The 25225-nt window shown below is 32.0% G+C and overlaps 2 protein-coding genes across 3 annotated transcripts; one reads left to right on the top strand and one right to left on the bottom strand.

Annotated features, from left to right (window-relative positions):
* Window positions 1-4425: 4425 nt before the first annotated feature.
* Window positions 4426-12998, bottom strand: LOC134723386 (uncharacterized). 2 transcript variants are annotated; one of them, XM_063587000.1, is made up of 5 exons: window positions 12865-12998; window positions 8061-8178; window positions 6113-6321; window positions 5371-5489; window positions 4426-4686 (listed from the first exon to the last, which is right to left on the bottom strand). In XM_063587000.1, exons 1-5 carry the CDS (start codon window positions 12932-12934, stop codon window positions 4600-4602), a joined length of 603 nt encoding a protein of 200 aa, XP_063443070.1. In that variant the 5' UTR covers window positions 12935-12998; the 3' UTR covers window positions 4426-4599. The 2 variants fall into 2 exon arrangements, with proteins under 2 accessions (XP_063443070.1, XP_063443071.1); XM_063587001.1 differs by lacking the exon at window positions 12865-12998 and adding an exon at window positions 12609-12747.
* Window positions 12999-17559: 4561 nt separating this feature from the next.
* Window positions 17560-22281, top strand: LOC134721215 (sodium-dependent phosphate transport protein 2B-like). The gene is made up of 5 exons (XM_063584018.1): window positions 17560-17937; window positions 18481-18610; window positions 19199-19327; window positions 20282-20506; window positions 21246-22281. Exons 1-5 carry the CDS (start codon window positions 17656-17658, stop codon window positions 21917-21919), a joined length of 1440 nt encoding a protein of 479 aa, XP_063440088.1. The 5' UTR covers window positions 17560-17655; the 3' UTR covers window positions 21920-22281.
* Window positions 22282-25225: the final 2944 nt, after the last annotated feature.

The following is a 25225-nucleotide window of genomic DNA, read 5'->3' as shown; positions in this document are numbered from 1 at the left end:
GTGCGCACGGTCAACGCTTTTATAGGTTGGTCCCCTCCGTAAAACATTCAGTATGCCTTCGGAATATACAAATATATATATGTCAAGAATTTCAATAACGGCCGGGAAACAAACTAACGCTTTTACAACCCTATGAAGTTACAAAAAGAAGCATTCAATACTTATAATTACATTTTTTTAGCTATGATCATGCAAACACGAATTTGATATTTTTTTATTTAATTCACTTGTGCACTTTATTGTGGGACCACGTGTAATCATGAATGATAAGTTTTATTGAATGATGCAACTGTATGGAACGCCATAGCTGTCTTATGTGTCTTTTTTATTGCTTTTCTATTATAAGATGGTGCTTTTCTATTATAAGATGATGATTTTCTATTATAAGATGATGGTTTTCTATTATAAGATGGTGCTTTTCTATTATAAGATGATGGTTTTCTATTATAAGATGGTGCTTTTCTATTATAAGATGATGGTTTTCTATTATAAGATGGTGGTTTTCTATTATAAGATGGTGCTTTTCTATTACAAGATGGTGGTTTTCTATTATACGAAGGTGCTTTTCTATTATAAGATGGTGCTTTTCTATTATAAGATGGTGGTTTTCTATTATAAGGTGCTTTTCTATTATAAGGTGCTTTTCTATTATAAGGTGCTTTTTTATTATAAGGTGCTTTTTTATTATAAGGTGGTTTTCTATTATAAGATGGTGGTTTTCTATTATAAGGTGCTTTTCTATTATAAGGTGCTTTTCTATTATAAGGTGCTTTTTTATTATAAGGTGGTTTTCTATTATAAGGTGCTTTTCTATTATAAGGTGGTTTTCTATTATAAGGTGGTTTTCTATTATAAGGTGCTTTTTTATTATAAGGTGGTTTTCTATTATAAGGTGCTTTTCTATTAAAGGTGCTTTTCTATTATAAGGTGCTTTTTTATTAACCCCCAGGGGTATAAATGTGCATTTCATTAAATAATAAATATAAATAAATTAATAAAAATATTGACTTGAGTAGGTTCACCAGCACACTAGAAGACCTGATATATAAAATATTTATTACATGTATTTAATTAGATTACTATCTAATTTTGACACCTGTCGTATTCATCAATCAAGCAAATAATCATGTCATTTAAGTTTTTACACCTGAGACATCAAATACATTTAATTGAATTAACTTATATAATCAGATGGCAATCAGAATCCAAACAAAGATTACAGTGAATTGAACTTTTTATTAAAGAATACAAAACTGGCTCTCTCTTTTTTTTTAAAGATAAAACTAGATAGCTGACATGGATTAAATTACAGTGAGACCACCAATCTACCGGTATCAAATCATTTGAAATAAACAACAACAATGTATTCCAATATGACCTTTAACATCGAAGGAGTCAACTTGCATTCAGTCGTGTTCAGACACTTTAATAGAAAATAAAGGACGGGCATCGAACACAAAGTTACTTTTGTATAATACTGCACTGTCACTAACTAGTCTGTCACTATATTTAAATTTAAAAGTGAGGCAAAATATATTCACCATTCGGTGAGGGGTCTGGCGGTCGCTCAAGACCCCCAGAAGCCTTGAAAAAATACGCAAAATCGTGCATCCCGAGAGCTTCTCGAACTCTTAGGAGGCACATTATTTGAGTGTCCTTTCCCTTGGAACCTCAGTCTCCAAAAACAACAAAACACCAGCCAGGTTAAAGACATCAGCCAAGTTGAAAACACCAGCCAAGTTAAAAATACCTCAGTCAAAACAGAAAGGTTGTATAAACAAACACCGAAATCTACTAAGATTGAGGTATGCTGATAATGGCAGTCAAGATCATCAGATACTTCTTACTGACAGTAAATATTCTGTGAAGAAAGAAAATCATGTTAATATATTTAAAACCAAGAACTGAAATACAATTATAGATGTGCGAATCTCTTCATGTATCATAAATGTCTCTGTTAAACACATCGGCGAATGTGAATTCAGTCCGGTCAACTTTTTTAGCAGAAAAATATTTTTTTTTACTATAAATTTATATATATTTTGTTTTTAAATCTCACAGATTCCTGAATTACTTGGACAAATATTGTCAAAGACATTAACACTTGTTGTCGACAAGTTGAATATATGTACAGCGTATAATATGAGTGGCCGTTCATGTCATTTGCGCGATTATATACGCGTATATAATTTTCAACGCGTATATATACGCGTATATTGTGGTTTTCAACGCGTATATTGTGGTTTTCAACGCGTATATTGTGGTTTTCAACGCGTATATTATCGTTTTATACGCGTATATTGTTAAAATAAACACGTTTATACTTTATTCCAATTTATTTATCATATACGCGTTAATATACGCGTTATTTGCATAAATATACGCGTTAATATACGCGTTAATATACGCGTTATTTGTGTTAATATACGCGTATGAAATCATTATATACGCGTTAATAAAATATTTACATTTATTATACGCGTTACAAAAAAAAACAACTTTTCAACAGTAACATGTATATATACGCGTATATTTTAACAATATACGCGTATAAAACGACAATATACGCGTTGAAAACCACAATATACGCGTTAATGTAGGTAATATACGCGTATATATACGCGTTGAAAATTATATACGCGTATATAATCGCGCAAATGACATGAACGGCCACTCATAGTTTATTAACGCGTATATAATGATTTCATACGCGTATATTAACACAAATAACGCGTATATTAACGCGTATATTAACGCGTATATTTATGCAAATAACGCGTATATGATAAATAAATTGGAATTAAGTATAAACGTGTTTATTTTAACAATATACGCGTATAAAACGATAATATACGCGTTGAAAACCACAATATACGCGTTGAAAACCACAATATACGCGTTGAAAACCACAATATACGCGTATATATACGCGTTGAAAATTATATACGCGTATATAATCGCGCAAATGACATGAACGGCCACTCATAGTATAACGACGAGTGTGAATACCGTCCGGTCAACTTTATTTGCTCAAAAATATTTTTTTTCACTTTTTTTGTTTGATTTTCATAAGTTATATATTTTAATATCTTTGAGGTCTACAAATATTAAACTAATCTACCGAATAACAAAAAAGTTATGACTATTTATATCTCGTCCGGTCAACCGTCCTGTCACTATCCGGGCAATCGTCCTGTCATTAGTGCTTCCCCACACTCCCGGTAAACCACGGGAACCACCATCATTCACATAATACAAAAGCACCTTATAATAAAAAAGCACCTTATAATAGAAAAGCACCTTATAATAGAAAACCACCTTATAATAAAAAAGCACCTTATAATAGAAGAGCACCTTATATTAGAAAACCACCTTATAATAGAAAACCACCTTATAATAAAAAAGCACCTTATAATAGAAAAGCACCTTATAATAGAAAAGCACCTTATAATAGAAAAGCACCTTATAATAGAAAACCACCATCTTATAATAGAAAAGCACCATCTTATAATAGAAAAGCACCATCTTATAATAGAAAACCATCATCTTATAATAGAAAAGCACCATCTTATAATAGAAAACCATCATCTTATAATAGAAAACCATCATCTTATAATAGAAAAGCACCATCTTATAATAGAAAACCATCATCTTATAATAGAAAAGCACCATCTTATAATAGAAAACCATCATCTTATAATAGAAAACCATCATCTTATAATAGAAAAGCACCATCTTATAATAGAAAAGCAATAAAAAAGACACATAAGACAGCTATGGCGTTCCATACAACTGCTTAAGGAATAACATGTGATGTGCAGTTAGCCTATCGGAATAAAGTATTATAATGGAACATACATCTAATGTAATTATTAACTCTTGAAGATTTGTTCAATGCAGAAAAAATAAATTTGCTCGCATCATGTGTAACAACTGAAATTCAATTCATATTGAAAATGGAATTTTTCGTTGCTTTACCTTAAAAGTAAAAGACCTGCAAAGGGATAAATCATATGAATGACAGTAAAACAAAGTCCGATAGAACAAGAATGTGTCCACAGTACACGGATGCCCCACTTGCACTATCCTTTTTCTATGTTTACTGGACCGTGAAATTGGAATAAATTCTCTAATTTGGCATTAAAATTAGAATGATCTTATCAAAGGGAGCATGTATACTAAGTTTCAAGTTGATTGGACTTCAACTTCATCAAAAACTACCTTGACCAAAAACTTTAACCTGAAGTGTAACAGACGGACGAACGAACAGATGGACGGACGGACGAACGAACGGACGAACGGACGCACAGACCAGAAAACATTATACCCCTCTACTATCGTAGGTGGGGCACAAAAACAAAGGATATGGGGTATCCATTCATGATGTAAAATCAGTAAATGCACAACAAAATAACAAACAAAAACTAAAGAAATAGCGCTTTTATTGCTGTTCTTTAAAGTCACAGTGAGACATAAACACTGAGCACAAAAACTGACACCTCACAGCAATGTCTGTTTTAATAACATTAATTTTGACAAATCTTTGAAAAATACCATCAGTCGATATAGAGTTTCAATCGTAATTGACAATAACTTGTTTTATTGACGTCCGTATAAGCAATGCATGGCTGCTGTTTTGTTAAATGCTGATTCATCAAATTCTGTTCCATTCATGTAAAATTGTACCTGAAAAGATATACTAATATAGATACAGTTTTGTTCTTGTGTTAAATGTCTTTTAAAGTTTACTTTAATATAACCACTCTTTTCAAATCACTCGTGTCTATCCATGTCAGTCCGCTCTACCAACTAAAAAAATCGTAACACTTTCTTCATGTTCTCATAGATGAATAGAATGACTTCAGTTTGCCAGCACTTTGATAGATAAGTTGGTTTAATGTGTGAGCAAATATATACCGTGTATTTTAAAGCATAGCACTGCATTATTTTTGCAATCAACAGATATTGTTTGTTCAATGTTATTTCTTAAATGATTTCCAAACCATACGTGAGGTAAAACAAATACATATATATACTAAACTTTAAATATGAATGAAGAAAATGTAAAGAGGTTTTGTGTTCCTTGTTATTTTGTTGTTTATTGTATGTTTAAACTTGTATTGTCACAAAGATTGTAAATGTTAGATGACAATTAATGAAATCATTGATATATTTGAAACTACAATTACATGTGCTAAATTTTGGAGGCTTGTTCACCTATAAAGCATAAGTAACGATTTCTATATGTTTAAAGTCGTTGTCTCATTGTCGCATTCCCAAACCCCACACAGTCTCCATTATTTTTTACCCTCTTCCCAAATGTTACATATCTCGTATTTCCAATCATTTATAAGCATTTAATACACTCACCATTTCTGAATTCAAAAACGAATGCAGTTTCACAAATTTTTCATTTTCTTTACTTGCATCTAAATATAATGTTTCGAGATGACGGTTAGGATCCTCTATCAGATTATCAAGCAGTAGTCCTGCAAAAATATATTTCATTAACACATATATATATATATAGACTTACCTACTTACTTATTCAACTTATCAATTTAAATAATCATTTATTAAAGTACTAGGAAGTCAGATATTTTGTGAAACGGTGTCTTTTTTCTTAAATATTCGAAGACGCATTTTTTAAATTTCTGCAGTAAGTAGTTCATCAAGTTCACAATATTTGCCATTCTGTATATATGATTTTTACGATTATTCATAAAAGTGCTGGCAAAAATATTTGGAGATGGTAATGGCTTCAAACCTTGTGTTTTTGAAGTAAGGTTGTTTTATTTACTGATGTTATTTTCGTACGTCATGGTCTACTCGAGTTCTATGCACGTGATGTTACTATTTTTCATCAAATGTGTCCAATTGCTGTATTCCTTACATGTAAATGATGGATAGATGTGTGGATGGCCAGCTGTTTAACGTCCAGTGGCAAACAATATGCATATGCATGACCGGAAAACAAGATGTGATATGAATATAAATCATGTTTTGTACTGGACAGACACGCTGAGTAGGAAGATATACCTAAGAATACATACTAGATATGATCCTGATAAAAGTTGCATCAACTTTGCTTTTCTATAAAAAATTCATTTACCTTGCAAACGTGACATCTGATCATTGTCTGTAGAATTTGAATCATGCTTTTCCTGGAGTTTTCTAACCTTTTTCTTTATAATCTCATCTGTTATATCGAAGCAATTATTCTTCGAGGCAGCCATCAAGTAGTTTACATATTCAATTGGCACATCCTGACTTTGACTGGACGACCATTCAGAATAGAAAAGGATGGCTTCTTTGTCCGCCCTATATGGTAAAACACATAATATATTTTATATCAATTCAAATTCGCGTATTTTAGCAAGAAACTTAAAGCGAAATTGTGTTCCTCTTGCTATGTTGATGTTAAAAAATGTTCCCTTATGCTTGGGTTGCATAAATTTGCGGTTGAGTGTGAGCTTTTGGTTTTTTTTGTCTTGACTTTAAGATGAGAATGTTAAATGCACTTTCTTTTGTTTTCTTATTTATCAAGTATGAATAGATGTTTTTTTAATAAATATAAACACAATATAGTTTCTGCTTTGTGCATTTTAAACTAAGTTATGTAGGTTACTACATAGAAATCAACTGAAACAAATTAAGCTTTTAATAACCGTTTTACACAGAAGTTTAAAGTATTTTAATTCTAATGAACATATACCATAACTTCATTTGTGCTTCGGCTAGGTGTAGTTATTTCTATCAACCTCGTGCAATTCATTTTATGTCTGTGAAATAAATAAAGAAAAATTAAAAATCTGGTAATTTTACTGGTAATATAAAAAAGAAGATGTGGTATGATTGCCAATGAGACAACTATATCCACAAAAGACCAAAATGACACAGAAATTAACAACTATAGATCACCGTACGGCCTTCAACAATGAGGAAAGCCCATACCGCATAGTCAGCTATAAAAGGCTCCTGACTTGGGACACGCACATACATAGATAATGTGGCGGGGTTAAACATGTTAGCGGGATCCCAACCCTCCCCCTAACCTGGGACAGTGGTATAACAGTACAACATAATATAAAAAAGAAGATGTGGTATGATTGCAAATGAGACAACTATCCACAAAAGACCAAAATGACACAAACATTATCAATTATAGGTCACCGTACGGCCTTCAACAATGAGCAAAGCCCATACCGCATATATTCAGCTATAAAAGGCCCCGATAAGACAATGTAAAACAATTCAAAGGAGAAAACTAACGGCCTTATTTATTTTTAAAAAATGAACGAAAAACAAATATGTAACACATAAACAAACGACAACCACTGAGTTACAGGCTCCTGACTTGGGACAGGCACATACATAAATAATGTGGCGGGGTTAAACATGTTAGCGGGATCCCAACCCTCCCCTAACCTGGGACAGTGGTGTATAACAGTACAACATAAGAACAAACTATAAAAATCAGTTGAAAAAGGCTTAACTCATCAGATAGACAAAAAAATACAAGTGAACGTGGCCGGGTACTTATACATCCCGACATAAGCACATATTTGATAGACTACAACAAATGTATGAGGGTAAAAGTTTAACTATTAATAATGCGTGTTTTATTTGCTGACGAGCTATTTGTGTTATTGACAAGGAAAACAGATGTTAATCCAGGATTTTGAAAAGTGGCGGGCCATCAAACTAGAATTTTTTAAGGTAAATGTTAAAAAGTCTGAATTAACTATAATAATTGATTCTCTAAAAAGGGGAGGGCGAGCACCCACTTAATCCGCCCCTGGAACAAATAGATAGTTAGAAGACTATGGGTATATAATAAGTTCCTTGACTTGTCGTATACTGCATTATGATGTGGATCTATTTTTGGCTTTTATGTCGCAGTTAGCAGAACAGTAGTACTTAAAGAAAAAGATAAGGAACCCTTCCTTATATATGAAACATACTTTCAAGGTTTCATTAGTTCATCAAGCATGACATGTTACTATAGAATGCAAGAAGACCTCCTAAAGAAAAGGTATACGGTCTATAAAATCAAAAACCTCTGAAGCTGTGAAAATTGTCCTGGTTCTTTATCATAGGTGATATCTGCTCTTAGACTAGATCTGTTGGAAATTGGTAGTGGCGACATATTAGATGTCTCTTTCTGTGGTTCAAATACTAAAAAAGAAACGATTATTCATGTAATTTAAATGCTGATTTACTGATGGGGTTAAAATGTATTTTATTTGTTAAATCAAGATAGCTTTCTTAATTATTTTGTTCACGTTTATATTTGTTTGTTTGTTATGGTGTTCAAAGCTTTGTCATATGATTTCAATCTGAGCTATGTACACAGTGACATATAATATCTAAGAATTCGAAAACCAGCTTTTATACTAAGCATGAGTGCTGCATGGTGCACCTGGAAACTAAATTTAAATAACGTTCCGCAAAATATTTTTTCGTAAACAAAAAACAAAATACTTGACAACGTCAGAATTCCACAGTAAATAAATCGATTAATACGCGCAAATAGGTAGATTATTTCTATCAAAATATATTTATCCAAATCTTTGAATTACATAACAAGCAAATATATATATATATACGTTGATCTTGATTTAACAGACAAATAAGTTAAATTACGCAGTTTTAATGTGGTACTTGTTTATCACATTCAAGATAACTTGGTAATCATGTATACATGTACCTTCCCGGACATATCTTTTGAAACTGTACTCGATTTGCTTTGTTTTTACACTTTATGACTCAATTGAATACAAAGAAACAAATATATATTTTAAGAGAGGCAGAAGTAATAAAGAAGTATTCAATCTCATACGTCGACAATAAAGTGCCAAAGTCATTGCAAAAAAGACCGAAAGTCAAATAACAGTATACAAAACACAACATCAAAAAATAGACTTAACAACACAAACCCTGCCAGAAACTGGAGGAGGGGATCTCATGTGCTAGATCCTAGATTCAAGACAAATAGCTAAGGGGTTAAATTGAAGGTCACAAGAATACGGATTCAATGAGGTCAAATTATTTAACTTGCAAGTGAATAATTCATCATCGATGTTTTTTTTACTTATTTTGACAAAACTGAACCATACTGGCTTTAAGAAGCGAATTACAAAATTTTATTTTTTTCATTTTCTTTAATGATTTACTTCGAAAAAAAACCTATCTTTTTATATATATCACGTACCTTTAGTGGTCCTTCAACCCTATTAAGTTCTACGGAAAGTGAAGCACTTTAAATGTTGTTGTCTTTCAGATAAAATCAATAAAAATTGTTAACAATAACAATGTTAGTACTAAATGATAACTTTTTATCATGTTTAGATTTATCTTGTAGATATATGTAAAATCAATGAAAAAGTATCTAGTTCACTTGACAACATTTGTAATTATTCAGTCTCTTTTAGTGTTTAAGTAGGTTTCACCAGTTCAGTCTAGTTCGTTTTAAATGTGTGTATGGTCCTACCTTAATAGTCTAGCACCATAGGATATTGTGTTAAAAAAAAAGAAATAAAAAAAAACCCGCACTTATTTAAATGAGTGATGCAGATGCAAAATTAATTTCCTTTTAACAGGTCGGGACCACTACCTTATATGGAAATGCATAACTTAGCATATATACTTATGTTCTCGCACATGTAATTGTTTATTTACATGTGACGCAATTTATTTTTACCTAGGTTTTTGACCAATCCATTAAATGAGTCACAATGCATTTTGACTACTACGTGTTTACAATCAACCAAGAACACGTGTTATTTACTGAAATACAAAACATTTTTTCGTGCAATGCGGGATTCACAATTTCGCTTAGTTTTTCATTTTGTGTATCCTCATTTATAGTTCGTGATATAAAGTATTACTTCCAAGCTCAGATTAACGGAGAGTTGTTTCTATGCGAAGAAAAAAGGGTTTGAATTACCCGATATATAGCCATTAACATGTTTGATGATGGCACAGAGATTTCATGTATTCGTCCACCAGAGGCAACGAAACAACTGCGAAAAAACACAATTACCCATGAGATAAAACTTACTGGTGTAAAGTAAGCCGTTGATAACAGCCGGTGCTGATATTTAAGAGTACATCAATGTTCGTATAGATAATTATAAGCAAATGTGGGATCCTTGAATTTTGTGTTCGTAAAAAAGGCGAAGAAATATTTACATACATGGCAGTGTTAACAAAATCTATGAGTATTTTTGTTGGTCACATTTCAGTATATGGAACTTCCAAACTGTTCCCTTTGTTTTGAAGGTAGTGAAGTCAGCAACTGTAGTTTCAGTTTGTTCGTTTTTTAACGGGCTCGGATATTTACCAAACTGAATAAAATCATTACAGCTGATTTCTTAAACCTGCAAAGTAAAACTTTGGTTGGCTTGCTTGCTTTGTTTGTATAGTTGTTTATACAAGCTTTGAAAATAAGATAGACATCTTTAAACAATATATATATATATATAGGCATAGTTTAACTTGTATATTTTATATTTTGTACAATATACAAACAAAGCAAGCAAGCTAACAAAAGTCTTGCTCCACATGCATTAGGAAATAAGCTGTAATGATTTTATCCGTATGTATGTGCAACAAGGTGGAAAATTTAATATGTTTTGTGAAAATTGCAGCGTTGGATCTATGATAAAAAAAAGAAGATGTGGTATGATTGCCAATGAGACAGCTGTCCATAAGAGACCAAAATGACACAGAAATTAACATTTATAGATCACCGTACGGACTTCAACAATGAGCAAAGCCCATACCACATAGTCAGCTATAAAAGGCCTCGATATGACAATGTAAAACAATTCAAACGAGAAAACTAACGGCCTTAATTATATAAAAAACAATGAACGAAAAACAAATATGTAACACATAAACAAACGACAACCACTAAAATACAGGCTCCTATACAGTATATTTTTTTTTGATGGGATAGATTTCTTGTCCTTTTATATATTTAATTGGGTCTTTTTTTGTTTGTTTGGATTGTTTTACACAAGTAATTTTTTGGTCACTCACAGCTTACTTTTTAGCATTGGACCTATGACTGCTTACTTTACTAAATTATGTCTTTGTTGGAAAGATGTCTCATTTGGCACTCATACCTCATCTTCTTATTTCTATATACAAAGCACGTTTTAGAAGAAAAAAAATAGGCAATATTGCACCCACTATGATCCAGAGACTTTTAATATTGGAGATATTACATATGTCAACAGAACAGCAGCCGAACGATAAAAAAACCTCTGAGGTATATTTTGTGATAAAATAAGAAACAAACGGATATTATCGATGGATGAAACAATAAAAAAATGTATTGAGCTATATACCGTACCTGCTCAGTGGCGGATCCAGGGGGCGGGGTTTCCGGGGGATGGACACCCCTTTTTTTTTACGATCAGTGCATTTAGATGGGGACATGTAGTTAGAACCCCCTCCCCTTTTGTTCAGGGTTAGGACCCCCTTTTTAAAATTGCTGGACCTGCCCCTGTCGCTTTCATAACACTTATTTTTAGCATACTGAATATTATGATGTTCTTACTATAAGTACAGGTCCTGATAAAAAAAAACACACATCCAGTACAGAAAGAAGTGTTTCAATGAAAGTTTCGTGTTTTTCTAGGCAAAAATGATTTTGCAATAACATTATACAGGTTTAAAAGAGCTCAAATGATTTTCTTACTGACAGTGGTCACTTCATTGGATATTTCACTGTGTCATGTCGTGAAATTAATGCTTGTTCAATTCATAACAATGCACAAAACCGGTTCAACTACTTTTGCAAGGCGAAAAAGAAAGTCGAATCGTGAAGCCAATAAACAATATTGTTTTAATCTGAGCATGCAAATTGAAGATTACGTTATATATTTTACATTAAATATATTTTCAGAATAAAAACTTTGGTAATGAGAGTCCAAGACAATACATTGATTGACTGTTTTCCCACTAATTCCACGTGTTTTAAGTAGTAGTTTACTCGTAGTAGCCCACAATGCATTGTAGTTCATTGAGTCGATTGGTCAGTTTTTCAAAGCCATTTGGCCTTGTGTTTTGGAAATTACTATGCAAATATATTCTGACGTCAGAAAATCTAGAGTTCTCGGCCTGTTTAATGATTATTAAACTAAGAATTTCAAACTGTGCTATTTTCAGCACAATTGGCTATACCGTTTTGTCAGCTTTTATTTGTGCAGGGTTGAGTTCAATATCGTAGCAGCTACGTAGCCGGTCAATATATATGTAGCTGCTAGTCTATATCTACACGTTCATTAGTCAAAATATACGTACAGCACTACGATATTGAACGCGGCCCTGTTGTTAGAAGAAGAAGCTCCAATCATCACCAGGAAAACTGGGTTGCGTTCAACATCGTAGCACCAGCTAAATAATGCTACGCAGATTTATAACTATTGAACGCGAAGCTAGCCTAGCTGCTATTAATATTTAAATAACAGCTAGGCTAGCTACGTATTCAACAGTCATAAATCTACGTATCAATACGTAACATTATTTAGCTGCTACGCTGTTGAACGCAACCCTGGAAATCTTAGTCAATAAGTGTTAAAATCGAATCTAACTACCACTTGTTGAATATAGTCCGACTCCTATACAGCTAGTTCAAAGCAGTGTTGATTTAAATCTCATTCGTTTGAAATCGTCTTGAGTATGCGTGTAATATTACCCGCTGGATGTTAAACAACCACACAATTAATGATAAATTCCAACTTGTGATTTCGGAAAGAAGCACTCGTGTTTGAACGTTTACGATATATTATATCTCAAAATAATGCATTTTTTAAGAACAAAAGGAAAGTATTATTAATAATTATAACAAACCTCTTTCATTATCAAGATGAATCTTAAATGGATTTTTCAAAAATCTTTCATAACGTTCGTACACTTCCATTTTGTCTCTTTTCAGTCTGAATTCAAAATGGACAGGAATGACGATTTATAAACTGAGAACTATTCAGTGAACTTTGAATTACAAATCTGTTTGTATCAGACTGAACACTTTTTAGTATAAAAAAAAATACACTGCACAATATAAAGTAATATACATATTCATTTTTGCAAAATACATTTTTTATAAAAAGAAATAAAAAATATTTGAGATATGAATTTGAATTTTAAAATTTAAAAAAATAAAATGTGTAGTTCAATTTTTCACTTGCGTGGATAATTTATTTATAATGAATATATAAAGTTCAACCTTTCTATCTTTTTTGAAAGGAAAAGTATATCCAGATATACCGAGTGGTCAATTGAATTATAGTGTATATTTTTTCCATATTCCATTTATTTGTTATTCCTCAATACAGATGTATATGTTCCGCATTTAAAGTTGTTTGAGTACATGTAACAGAAAATGAAATGGGCATAGTTCAAACTTGTTATCGTATCCTGTTAAATAAATTTGTCAACATCTATTAGTAATACATTTCAAACCATGTTTTGATATTTAAAGAAAATAATTAGTTTATTCTTTAATTTTGATGCATAAAAACATCTCTGTATCATTACTACTGCAAATTCGTTTTTTTAAAATACAGATTATTTGATATTTTTCTGTCGAAATATGTCTTATACAGAACTAAAGTATTACACAAACTACGCATTTTTAATCGTCTGGGAGTTAAAAAAAATGTAGATCCGGTCCCTCTCTGTGCATACTTCACCCATTGGTGATCACGCTGACACTTATGATAGTATGACTACATATTCCTACGCAAAACACGCATTCACTTGTGATATTTTTAGAAGTTCAAAAAGTTGTCAGGACATTTTGACATATTGACCTTACTTTTGAGTCGTTGGAATAAAAATCAAACAAAAACAAAAACAGCGTTTGTCACGTGTTAGATGTGTCAATAACCTCAGCGTTGGAAAATATAAAAAAAACTTTTAATCATAGTTTCTTGAGTATATTTGGCAGCCTAGTATGACCAACATTATCACTGAACTAGTATACATTTTTGTTTAGGGGCCAGGTGAAGGACACCTCCGGGTTTGGGTGTTTCTCGCTCCATTGAATTGGTGGCCTTCGGCTGTGGTCTACTCTTTTGTCGGGTTGTTGTCTTCGACACATTCCCCATTTCCATTCTCAATTTTACTATTGCACAAAGTTTTACACACATTTACCCATTTATAGAACGGAGTGTCTATACGTCCGGCTAGCCGGACGAATAGTTAAAAATCTCTTTTTGTCCGGCCTTCCATTTGCGGATGCGCAAATCTGTAATACCAATAAAAGTTTCATGTGGCGCTGAAAGTGTCCCGGATGAGGTGTCGGATAACAAACGCGCGTATGCAATTGGAGATCGTGATTTATATTTAAAGATGTCAAAGAAAACTACAGAGAATGTGATTGCTTTATTCATTAGTGACTCCAGAGCAATAGCGTATATAGTATACCTGTAAACAGAGAGGAATAAAGCCTGACATGAAACTGAAATTGCTGATTTACCCCATGGAGGCAAAACGCATTCGGATAATGACTAAATCAAATAACTAGGGCGAATTATTTTTAAGTTCTACTACAACGATTATCCTTGAACATCCACTGATTTACCTCGACTTAGCCTGAATAGGATACTAGTATCATGGTTGGGGTAACCCCCTTTTTTTATTCTGTTTAACATAATAAACATTTTTTTACTATATTTTTGTATCGCAAACTCAATCTTACATTTGGTGAATGTTACACGTGCCTATACCGTTCTCTCTAATTTCCTTTGAGTTAAAAAAAACAAAACGAACATTTCAAAGGACCTGATTTGAACCAAACTCAGTCTAGAAAAAAATAAATTCAGAATCTCCTTTCGGAATAATAGATGTTCATTGAAGCCAATAGGTGCCAATAATTTACCTTACATGAAATTCATAGGTAGAACCAATAAAAAGATGAGTCTTTTTTTACCCTCCCCCAAACTTCTTTAGAATAAACACATCTGAATAAAATATATACTTTATAGTATATTCATTTGCATTTTAATTTGTTATAGTGAATGAATAGAAACTATTTGCACAATTTTGTGCCAAGACTATAAGTGACTAATTCAAAAGTGTATTTGCTGCATAGATGTTGATATACAATTTTAGACAATATTTCTCATAACTATACTCAGCGTGTATCTCCTTAAATCACGATGTTATATCTTCACCATTATATTTTTGGCCGGACAAATAGCAAAATACCGTAAAAATGCTTATTGTCCGGCTTGCTGGATGAATAGACACTTTTGACTTTTTGTCCGGCTAGCCGGACGAAAAGCCACTGCCTTAATTAACATTCTTAAACCATTCGTTCGAAATATATATGCTTAAAATATTTACATAAAACAATATAAACAATTGAATGTAGAAAGTAAACTTTTTATTTAATGCAAAACTAAAGTACATTCAACGAGAAAAAGAAATAGAAGAAATTGGACTCATCAATCTTGCTTTCTTGACTAAAAGTTAACCGAAAAAATGTCTAGAAACAAAAAGAATAAAACAAAGACTAGGAATTTCAGTTTCAATCGAATATCTGAAGAAAAAAAGTTAGATATAGAAATAATCAATATTTTCTAACTTGAATACATTAAACAAAGTAAAACCAAGCGTATCACTCACACATTGTTGATAATATAAAGGAATTTCATGTGACAACAATGTTTAGCTGGATATGAAAAAAGATCACTTTAACCACTTTCTACGTAAAGAAGGTCTGTACCATATGAGGAATATGACAGTTGTTTTTAATTTATTTGATGTGTTTGAGCGTTTGATTTTGCCGTTAGATAAGGGACTTTCCGTTTTGAATTTTACTAAGAGTTCGGTAATTTTGGTATTTTACTTTTTACATTGTTTGTTCAATCCAGAAAATACTGATATTTATAATTTTGTAAATAAATATAACATTTTGAAATATTATTTCTTGATACAACAAATTCTGATATAAGTTATCAATCACGACGGTAAGTGATTTGGTGTGATTTTTTCCTTGGAGATAAAATTATTTAATCCTAATCACTCATTTTAAATTTATCTACCTCTATATGCACCCAAGAAAAAAGTGCTAGTATATAATATCAAAAACAAATATAGAAATATGGAATTGGATAACCAAAACATACTTTTATTAATTTAAAGATACCAAATTTGACAACGGATGCGATATATTTTTATTTCATTACAGGTCATCCTGAGATTTGAAAATCAGCACGTTTCCGAATCTGTCAGTGTTTACCTTGACCTTTAAGACGAAATGTTATTAAGTTCTGAAAGTATATAAACAGTCATTTCAGTTATAAATATGCATTTCCAAAAAGGAAGTTTCTTGTTAAGCAAGAATAACGACAAAAATGGATTACGAAATAAAACAGGTAAATAGATTTTTTTATTTTAATCTTTTGCTATGATCTAGAATAACATAAGACATGCATATAATAAAAAAAAAGTATGGTATGCACCATGCTCTCCACAAGAGAACAAATGACACAGCAATTAACAGCTAAAGGTCACCGTCATTTTGTTTGTAAAAGAAATGCGAAAATAAGACGATAGTTAAATTATATATCAATAAAACAAACTTTTCATCGGACATATATTCGTCCTTTCTTGAGTATATTTGGGAAGAATTTAGTAATGTGTATCAATAAGATAGACGTATTATTCGTCTGTTCAAACATTGTCCTCATTTTTTTTATTGTCTACTCTTCACTGTTCATGCTTTTCTGTATTTGATTTCTTTTGGACATGGAATTGTAAATGTACTTATTTGGTAAATCTTCGTATTAAAATTGTATGACCATGAAAAGAATTTTACGAGAAAAAAATCAATTTAAGGTTCCAAAGGTAGTTGTAGAGGTAGATTCAAATGGGAACGTGTCAGATCTGATAGTAAGTTTGGTTAAGGTTCTAAATAACACGATCATTACTTTAAAATCATTCTTCAAAGTCTCACAAAGTAAAATAACAAAAATATCGAACTTCGAGGAAAATTCAAAACCGAAAGTCCCAAATCATATGGTAAAATCAAAGCTTAAACACATCAAACGAATGGATCATAACAACTGTCATATTCCTGACTTGGTTAAGACATTCTCTTGTGTATAAAATGGTGGATTGTACCTTGTTTTATAGCTAGCTGAGAAAAGAAAGAAAGAAAGAAAGTTTTCCTTGTGCAGGAAAAAAACATTTTTGTTTGACTTGTTTGATGCAAGCCATTAAAACACTGTTGGTGCTATGTAATATGATTCAGTCCAATAGACGTGTACGTTGAAATAGAATATGGTCGATATGGCCATTTCATGTAAAGTTACTGTTTATGAAATTTTAGAATTGCCTGAAATGATTTTCTTTTATTCCCGTAGACATAGAAAGTTGTATAAGGCACATTTTCTTTTTTGAATCGGATTCTTAACTGTTTCGGACGACATTAATAAATCTTATGTAGATAAAATGATTGTCAGATGTACCACATTATAATACTAATATCTACAGTTAAAATGTAACATGAAAGTTCAAACATAGGAACTTTAAACTTAATCTTTTCAGGCTCTGTATAAAATGCTTGCCATGGCAATTCAGTAAGAATTTACGTATTGCATTTTAGTTATTCCAATTAAGACTGCAATTCCTATGGTAATGGGAGCCAATATTGGAACTTCAGTTACAAATACCATAGTTTCATTGACCCAGTCCGGAGATCGAGAGGAGTTCCGGAAGGCGTTTGGTGGAGCTACAGTACACGACATGTTTAATTGGTTGTCTGTAATTATCCTTCTACCAATAGAAATAGCGTTTCATTATTTATATTACCTGACAAGCGCCATTGTTGGAAGTTTACATTTAACAGAATCTGGAAAGAAAAAAGACATGTTGAAAATTATAACAAGACCGTTTACAGAGGTCATTGTTAAGGTAATTATCATGATACAGATTGTCCTAAACAAGCATCAAATATTTTCCACTGGAAATTCAGCAATCAACAATCAATAAATCATCATTTATATTAGGATTTGAATAAGAAAGAAATTATATTTACGTATTATATATCTAGGATTGATTTTGTTTGCTAATCTTCCAGTGGAAGTATTTCATGCGTTTCCAGGGCTAAAACAATTGAGCAATGCCTGTAAAAGTTAGGTTCTCTGATGTGGGATTCCCAGAAAATAGTCAGTTAATAAGAAGGATATAGTTTATTAACAAAATCTGGTGGAATCGCATGAACCCAAATATAATATTATAAGTGCTTCGGCAGGGTCATGGTCCCCTGATATGCATTCAGACGTATCAAATTGGTGAAACTGTCGCAAAATTTGTGTAGAGTTGATTTCAGTTCTTATTCGTCAAACATCAATTGGAGAAGTTTTGTGTTAGGAGCATACCACTGCTGATGATCTCCGCCCCATGAACGTGCATGAGCGTAATGTATCGATTAAATAACATGTGTTACTTTTCCAGGTAAACAAACATGTAATCACAGACATTGCATTGAATGAAAATGGTGCATCAGACCGTTCGGTGTTACATCGTTGGTGCAAACAGATTAAGCAGCCCTTCAATACTACGGTAGACCATCATAGTATTTACAGTAAGTGTATTATTCAGTAAGTGTTATAACTAAAAGTTAATTTAACCCTAAAATATCTTCTCAACTATAATCAAGAATTGTATGTACGGAGCTCACGCACATATAAAAATGGGCGTGTTCTCATTAAAAATCAGCCAGATAATTGATATTTATCAGTATTTCTTGAATATAATTTTATCATCGTTGTTATTTTTTGAGAAGAGTGAAAAGGTATAGATAGTTTCAAAAAATATCTGTATTTGGCCCTCGAAGCTTCTTGTGATTACTTTGAAAATTTTACAAATGCTACTTTGATGAGTGTCTGGATGAGTTTATAGAAATGAAAATAATGTAATAAATATATAAAGACTGAAAAATGGCCAAATTAGAAGACTAATATATTAAAGGATTCTTTTAAAAAAAGTTGAAAAGAAATAAAGAAATGAGAATAATTGCCAAACAAAATGAAAAATTTGATGATAATACCATAAAAAGTAAGAATACAGAAATGAGGACTCCATCCAGACACAATTAAGTTTTTAAAATATATTTGTCTTATTTGTTGCTGTATGTGTTTTTGTTTTATTAAGACTTTACAATTATTTTCAGATTCAACAATAGTTCGTCAGTTGAAAAGACAAGATATTAATTATACTTTAGAAGGCTTTAACACAAACAATTCTTTTATCGATTGGAAAAGTGACGAGACACTAATGAAGACAATCAACGTAGAAAGATGTAAGTTTCAACTTTAAAGAAATGTACGACACGTGTAGTCTAGAGAAATTGACAACGTTGTCACAGATAAAATTGCGATAAACAGATTATCATTGGTCATCTCAACTCGATTGCTTTTCTAACTTTCGCCGTACCGGCTCATGCGAGAAAATCAATCTCGTTGAAATGATCATCGATAATCTATAATAACTAAAAAACAAGAACCCTACCAAAAACCGGGGATGATCTGTGGAGTTCTGGCAGAGTAAAAAGATCATGCTTTACATGTGGCACCCGTTGTGTTACTTATGTTAGTACAAACTGGGTGAATAATATAAATTTGTTGGGTTATATTTATGGACGTGACTACAATTCGAACATTTCCGGCGTCATTTTGCTCATTTTGCTTTTAATTGTTTGATTTAATATGAAAAATGAGATATGATATGATTGCAAATGAGACATCTTATCACCCGAGTAAAACACAATACCATATGGTTAGTTATAAAAGGCCCCGACATCAAAATGTGAAACAGTTCAAACGGGGAAACTAACTGCTTAATTCATAACATTCAATATATGCGAACTAGCCTGTTGTTATGGTCACAATATAAACTATCAACTCATAGCATTGACAGTATTATAAAACATTGTCAAATAAAACATCTGACGTACCATATTTTCTGGCGTACTAAATTATAATCCTGGTACCTTTGATAACTAATTATATACACAATTGTATGTACAATCTTGACGAAACACATATCAGTTTTGAAAATGATCTCATTATCAATATTATGTTTCATTTTATGGCAAAGTAAAGTTTTTACATAATTGAGATGTACTAAACTACTGATAATATTCAACATCTCCTTGAGTTAAGATAAGTTTGTTTTCGGTTTTGTTTTCATCCATCTAGAATGACGGTTTTTGAAATATTTCTATTGTTTGTCAGAAATGCTATTATTTTTATAGGTGACAATTTGTTTGCCAAAACAGACTTGTCTGATTCCACTATCGGAATACTTCTTTTACTTATTTCCCTTGGATTAATCGTGGTATCTCTGATCCTTATGGTGAAACTGCTTAATTCACTCCTGAAGGGCTCAGTTGCTAAAATTGTCAAGAAGATCATCAACTCAGATTTCCCTGGAGTGTTTAAACATCTGACAGGATATGTTGCAATAATCGTTGGAACAGGTTTGTTATGATAATCCCTTTCTCTATTAATATAGATTATGTCTATTTTCTGCGCCATTAGAAGAACGTTTGATGTCATAAGAGCAATGTCGAACACAAAAAAGCACAAGTGATATTTTGTTGTTTATTTGCATAGTTCAACTGTCGCTATATTTCAGGTCAAGTTATGCAGATTCATAAAAGCCATACTGTCTTTTGTAACGTTAATTTAAAGTTTGATATTGTATAACCAGATCTGTTGATGGGCAATTTAAATGGTCTGAAATCAAAATCAAAACAAATCTTTTAAAAATCATGGAATTTTAGGCTGATATTTTTTCTAAACGCATGCATACTATCAATTTTAGGCCAAAACATTATATAACTGCACGCGTTTGTTAAATATGTTTTTTTTCTTCTTATAACCATAGTTAATTTAAACTTGAGAATATGCATTAAACTGTAAGATGTATCTAGCTTATTATTGAAGTGCAAATATTGATATAAGCTTTTCATCGTAGTTGTCAATAGTTTAACTGGACGCAAACAAAAATCATGAAGAAAATATGATAAAAAATAAACAAACATTCATTGGAACTGTAAAAAATGTGAACAAAACAGGGTGTCTACAATCCTTCAACAAGATACACCATGGACCTTTTCAAAATGTATCTGTTAATGCTTCGAATTATCAAATTTGGTCAGTTTCTTCATCATGTTATTTTTTACTTCAATTACAGCTTGATATTCCTTTTTTCAGGAATGACGATTCTTGTCCAGAGTAGTTCTATATTCACATCAACGTTAACGCCATTAGTTGGAGTTGGAGTTGTAAGCCTTGACCGGATGTTTCCTCTTACTCTTGGTTCAAACATTGGAACTTGTATTACAGGAATACTTGCTGCGCTTGCAAGTCCAGCAAAGGCTTTACCGCACGCACTACAGATTGCACTTTGTCATTTATTTTTTAATTTCTCGGGAATACTTTTATTTTATCCTATACCAATTACAAGAAAAGCGCCAATTAACCTTGCGAAAAAGCTGGGAAATATCACTGCAAAATATCGTTGGTTCTCAGTCGTATATTTAATAATGATGTTCTTAGCTCTTCCGGGCTTCATTTTTGGACTATCCTTAGCGGGAACGCTGCCATTTGCTATTATTGGCTCAATAATATTATTTGTATTACTGTGTATTTCTATAGTTAATTGTTGTCAATCGAAATGCAACTACTGTTTGCCTTCAATTTTGAAAAATTGGAACTTTTTGCCGTTGTGCTGCCATTCTTTCAAACCATTAGACAACGTGATAAGAATAGTTTTTGGAGTATGTAAATGTTGTAAAAATGAAACAGAAAATACAGTTTCTAATATAGAAGATGATCCAACCTTTTCTGATCACAATTATGACAACACAGCATTTACAGTATTATAGAATAACGAGGACTAATATATTATACTATATGATGCTGTGAACTTAAATCTGTTTAAGAAATGGTTTACATGTCAGACGTGATGGAAATTCGTTGAACACCAACAGTCAGTCGTCCGGTACGTTGTTCACTGGATTTCGTGACTTCAGCAATAAAATTCATGTACGCAGCTACAAAACTCAATATGAACTCGCTAGTTCTGAGTAGTATCACTGCGTGATGTTGAAAATGGCGTATACATTTTATTATGCCAGTATTTAAAAGTAACATTCATATACCTTCATATAGGTGACAGCTAATTTGACAGTGTCTTTATTCAGGCATATATATATTTGTAGGCGTAATAAATGTAATGATACCCATGCACAATGAAATTGCTACATGAAATGTCATTAAAACATGTTAAACAACTATTGAGTATTACTTATAGCTAGAAAACACATAGTAAGCAACTTGTTGCAAGTAGAAATAAAATAAGCATTCATTAATGAGGTAGGTTCAAACAAGTTATCGTATACAATTGAATTTTGTAACGCTCATCGAAGACGTGTTATGGATACCAATGTTAGTCGTCAGTTGTCAACACTTTGTACGATAACTCAAATTTGCCTTCAACGATCTTAATATAAATTTAATATTCTTGCAATTATTTCAAAACGCACAGAAAGGGGGTATGGTGTATTCTTGGTGCAGCCTGTATTTTTTGCATATCAGCTATTCAGTCGAAGACACATGCAATATGTAACTGATAAACAATAATAAATACAAAATGGAATCAAATAGTCAAAAATATTGTTTTAGTATTATACAACGGCGATTGTCGACAACAGAAGTGGACAATGGGCTTGATTTTATGGGATTTATTGATTATCGTTGATCATCTCAATGAGATTGATTTTCTCACTTGAGCCGGTACGGCCAAAGCGAGAAACGTAATTGAGCTGAGATGACCAATGATAATCTGTTTATCGCTATTTTACCTATGACGACGTTGTCAATTTCATTAGCACGCCACGTGCCTCCTTAGGTTCTAGCGATAATTTTCCATCTCAAGCGAGTAGCATGAAAAATTATCACAAAACTAGATCAACGGAAAAATGCACAAAATAGCGATAATTCCTTTTACTGCACCTTGTTTTTTGTTGAGACAATAAGATTTTGAAAGAACGTTTTATTGTAAAACAAAAGGGGCGGAAGATACCCAATAACAATAACTGTACTCAATATATTGCATCAGATGCTTATTTTGACAAATAAAATGTCTTCAGTGATGCTCGAGGTCAAAGTCCAAACTTATAAAAACACTTAAAGAGCTGAAAAAAAAACACACAAAGAAGGATTAAAGGAAAATAAATTCCAAAAAAACTGGAAACACAATAGTAAATAAGGGCAACAGTAGTAAACCGCTGTTCGAAACTCATAAAAATTTAAAACGACGAAAAGACGAACAAGTCTTAAAAAAAAATACATTAAAAACTACAAATCAGGGTAAGCAGTTCCTGTAACATTTAAGATTAAATAATACGGTTCGTTTTACAGCTACCTTCAGGCTGCAAAATATAGTTTTGTACTTACAGAATAACATATCGGGAATTTAGAAGTTTTAGTTGTCCTAACTATTTTTTATTTCGTTGAACAATTCATTGCATTCCAAATCTTATAGAATTAAGACTTTGAAACATATTATAGCAAAACTGAAAAGCAACAGAATTTTAATTCACGCATCGAAATGATCTCCCAGGGGTACAATATATAATGATATAAATCCACCGTACGGTTACATACAGTAGTTAACTTCTATATCGTTTGGTGGACAGTTGTTTCATGGCAGATTGGAAATTATACCACATTTTCTTATGTGTATGTAAGTATATGTGATTCACAGAAAAACTCGGGCAATCATACTACCAACTCATGATTTTTAACTGTTACAAAAGGGCTATATTGATTAGCTAAAAGAAGAGGCAGGTTGATAACTACGGTACTTATCATATATTGTATACGACTTGAGTCATGCTTCTATATTACGATCTTAATATAAATTTAATATTCTTGCAATTATTTCAAAACGCACAGAAAGGGGGTATGGTGTATTCTTGGTGCAGCCTGTATTTTTTGCATATCAGCTATTCAGTCGAAGACACATGCAATATGTAACTGATAAACAATAATAAATACAAAATGGAATCAAATAGTCAAAAATATTGTTTTAGTATTATACAACGGCGATTGTCGACAACAGAAGTGGACAATGGGCTTGATTTTATGGGATTTATTGATTATCGTTGATCATCTCAATGAGATTGATTTTCTCACTTGAGCCGGTACGGCCAAAGCGAGAAACGTAATTGAGCTGAGATGACCAATGATAATCTGTTTATCGCTATTTTACCTATGACGACGTTGTCAATTTCATTAGCACGCCACGTGCCTCCTTAGGTTCTAGCGATAATTTTCCATCTCAAGCGAGTAGCATGAAAAATTATCACAAAACTAGATCAACGGAAAAATGCACAAAATAGCGATAATTCCTTTTACTGCACCTTGTTTTTTGTTGAGACAATAAGATTTTGAAAGAACGTTTTATTGTAAAACAAAAGGGGCGGAAGATACCCAATAACAATAACTGTACTCAATATATTGCATCAGATGCTTATTTTGACAAATAAAATGTCTTCAGTGATGCTCGAGGTCAAAGTCCAAACTTATAAAAACACTTAAAGAGCTGAAAAAAAAACACACAAAGAAGGATTAAAGGAAAATAAATTCCAAAAAAACTGGAAACACAATAGTAAATAAGGGCAACAGTAGTAAACCGCTGTTCGAAACTCATAAAAATTTAAAACGACGAAAAGACGAACAAGTCTTAAAAAAAAATACATTAAAAACTACAAATCACAGAACTCAGTTGAAGAGAAGGGTAAGCAGTTCCTGTAACATTTAAGATTAAATAATACGGTTCGTTTTACAGCTACCTTCAGGCTGCAAAATATAGTTTTGTACTTACAGAATAACATATCGGGAATTTAGAAGTTTTAGTTGTCCTAACTATTTTTTATTTCGTTGAACAATTCATTGCATTCCAAATCTTATAGAATTAAGACTTTGAAACATATTATAGCAAAACTGAAAAGCAACAGAATTTTAATTCACGCATCGAAATGATCTCCCAGGGGTACAATATATAATGATATAAATCCACCGTACGGTTACATACAGTAGTTAACTTCTATATCGTTTGGTGGACAGTTGTTTCATGGCAGATTGGAAATTATACCACATTTTCTTATGTGTATGTAAGTATATGT

The sequence above is a fragment of the Mytilus trossulus genome, chromosome 6 (assembly GCF_036588685.1).
Source record: "Mytilus trossulus isolate FHL-02 chromosome 6, PNRI_Mtr1.1.1.hap1, whole genome shotgun sequence".
Lineage (NCBI taxonomy): Eukaryota > Metazoa > Mollusca > Bivalvia > Mytilida > Mytilidae > Mytilus > Mytilus trossulus.
This window is presented reverse-complemented; position numbering and strand designations above follow the sequence as displayed.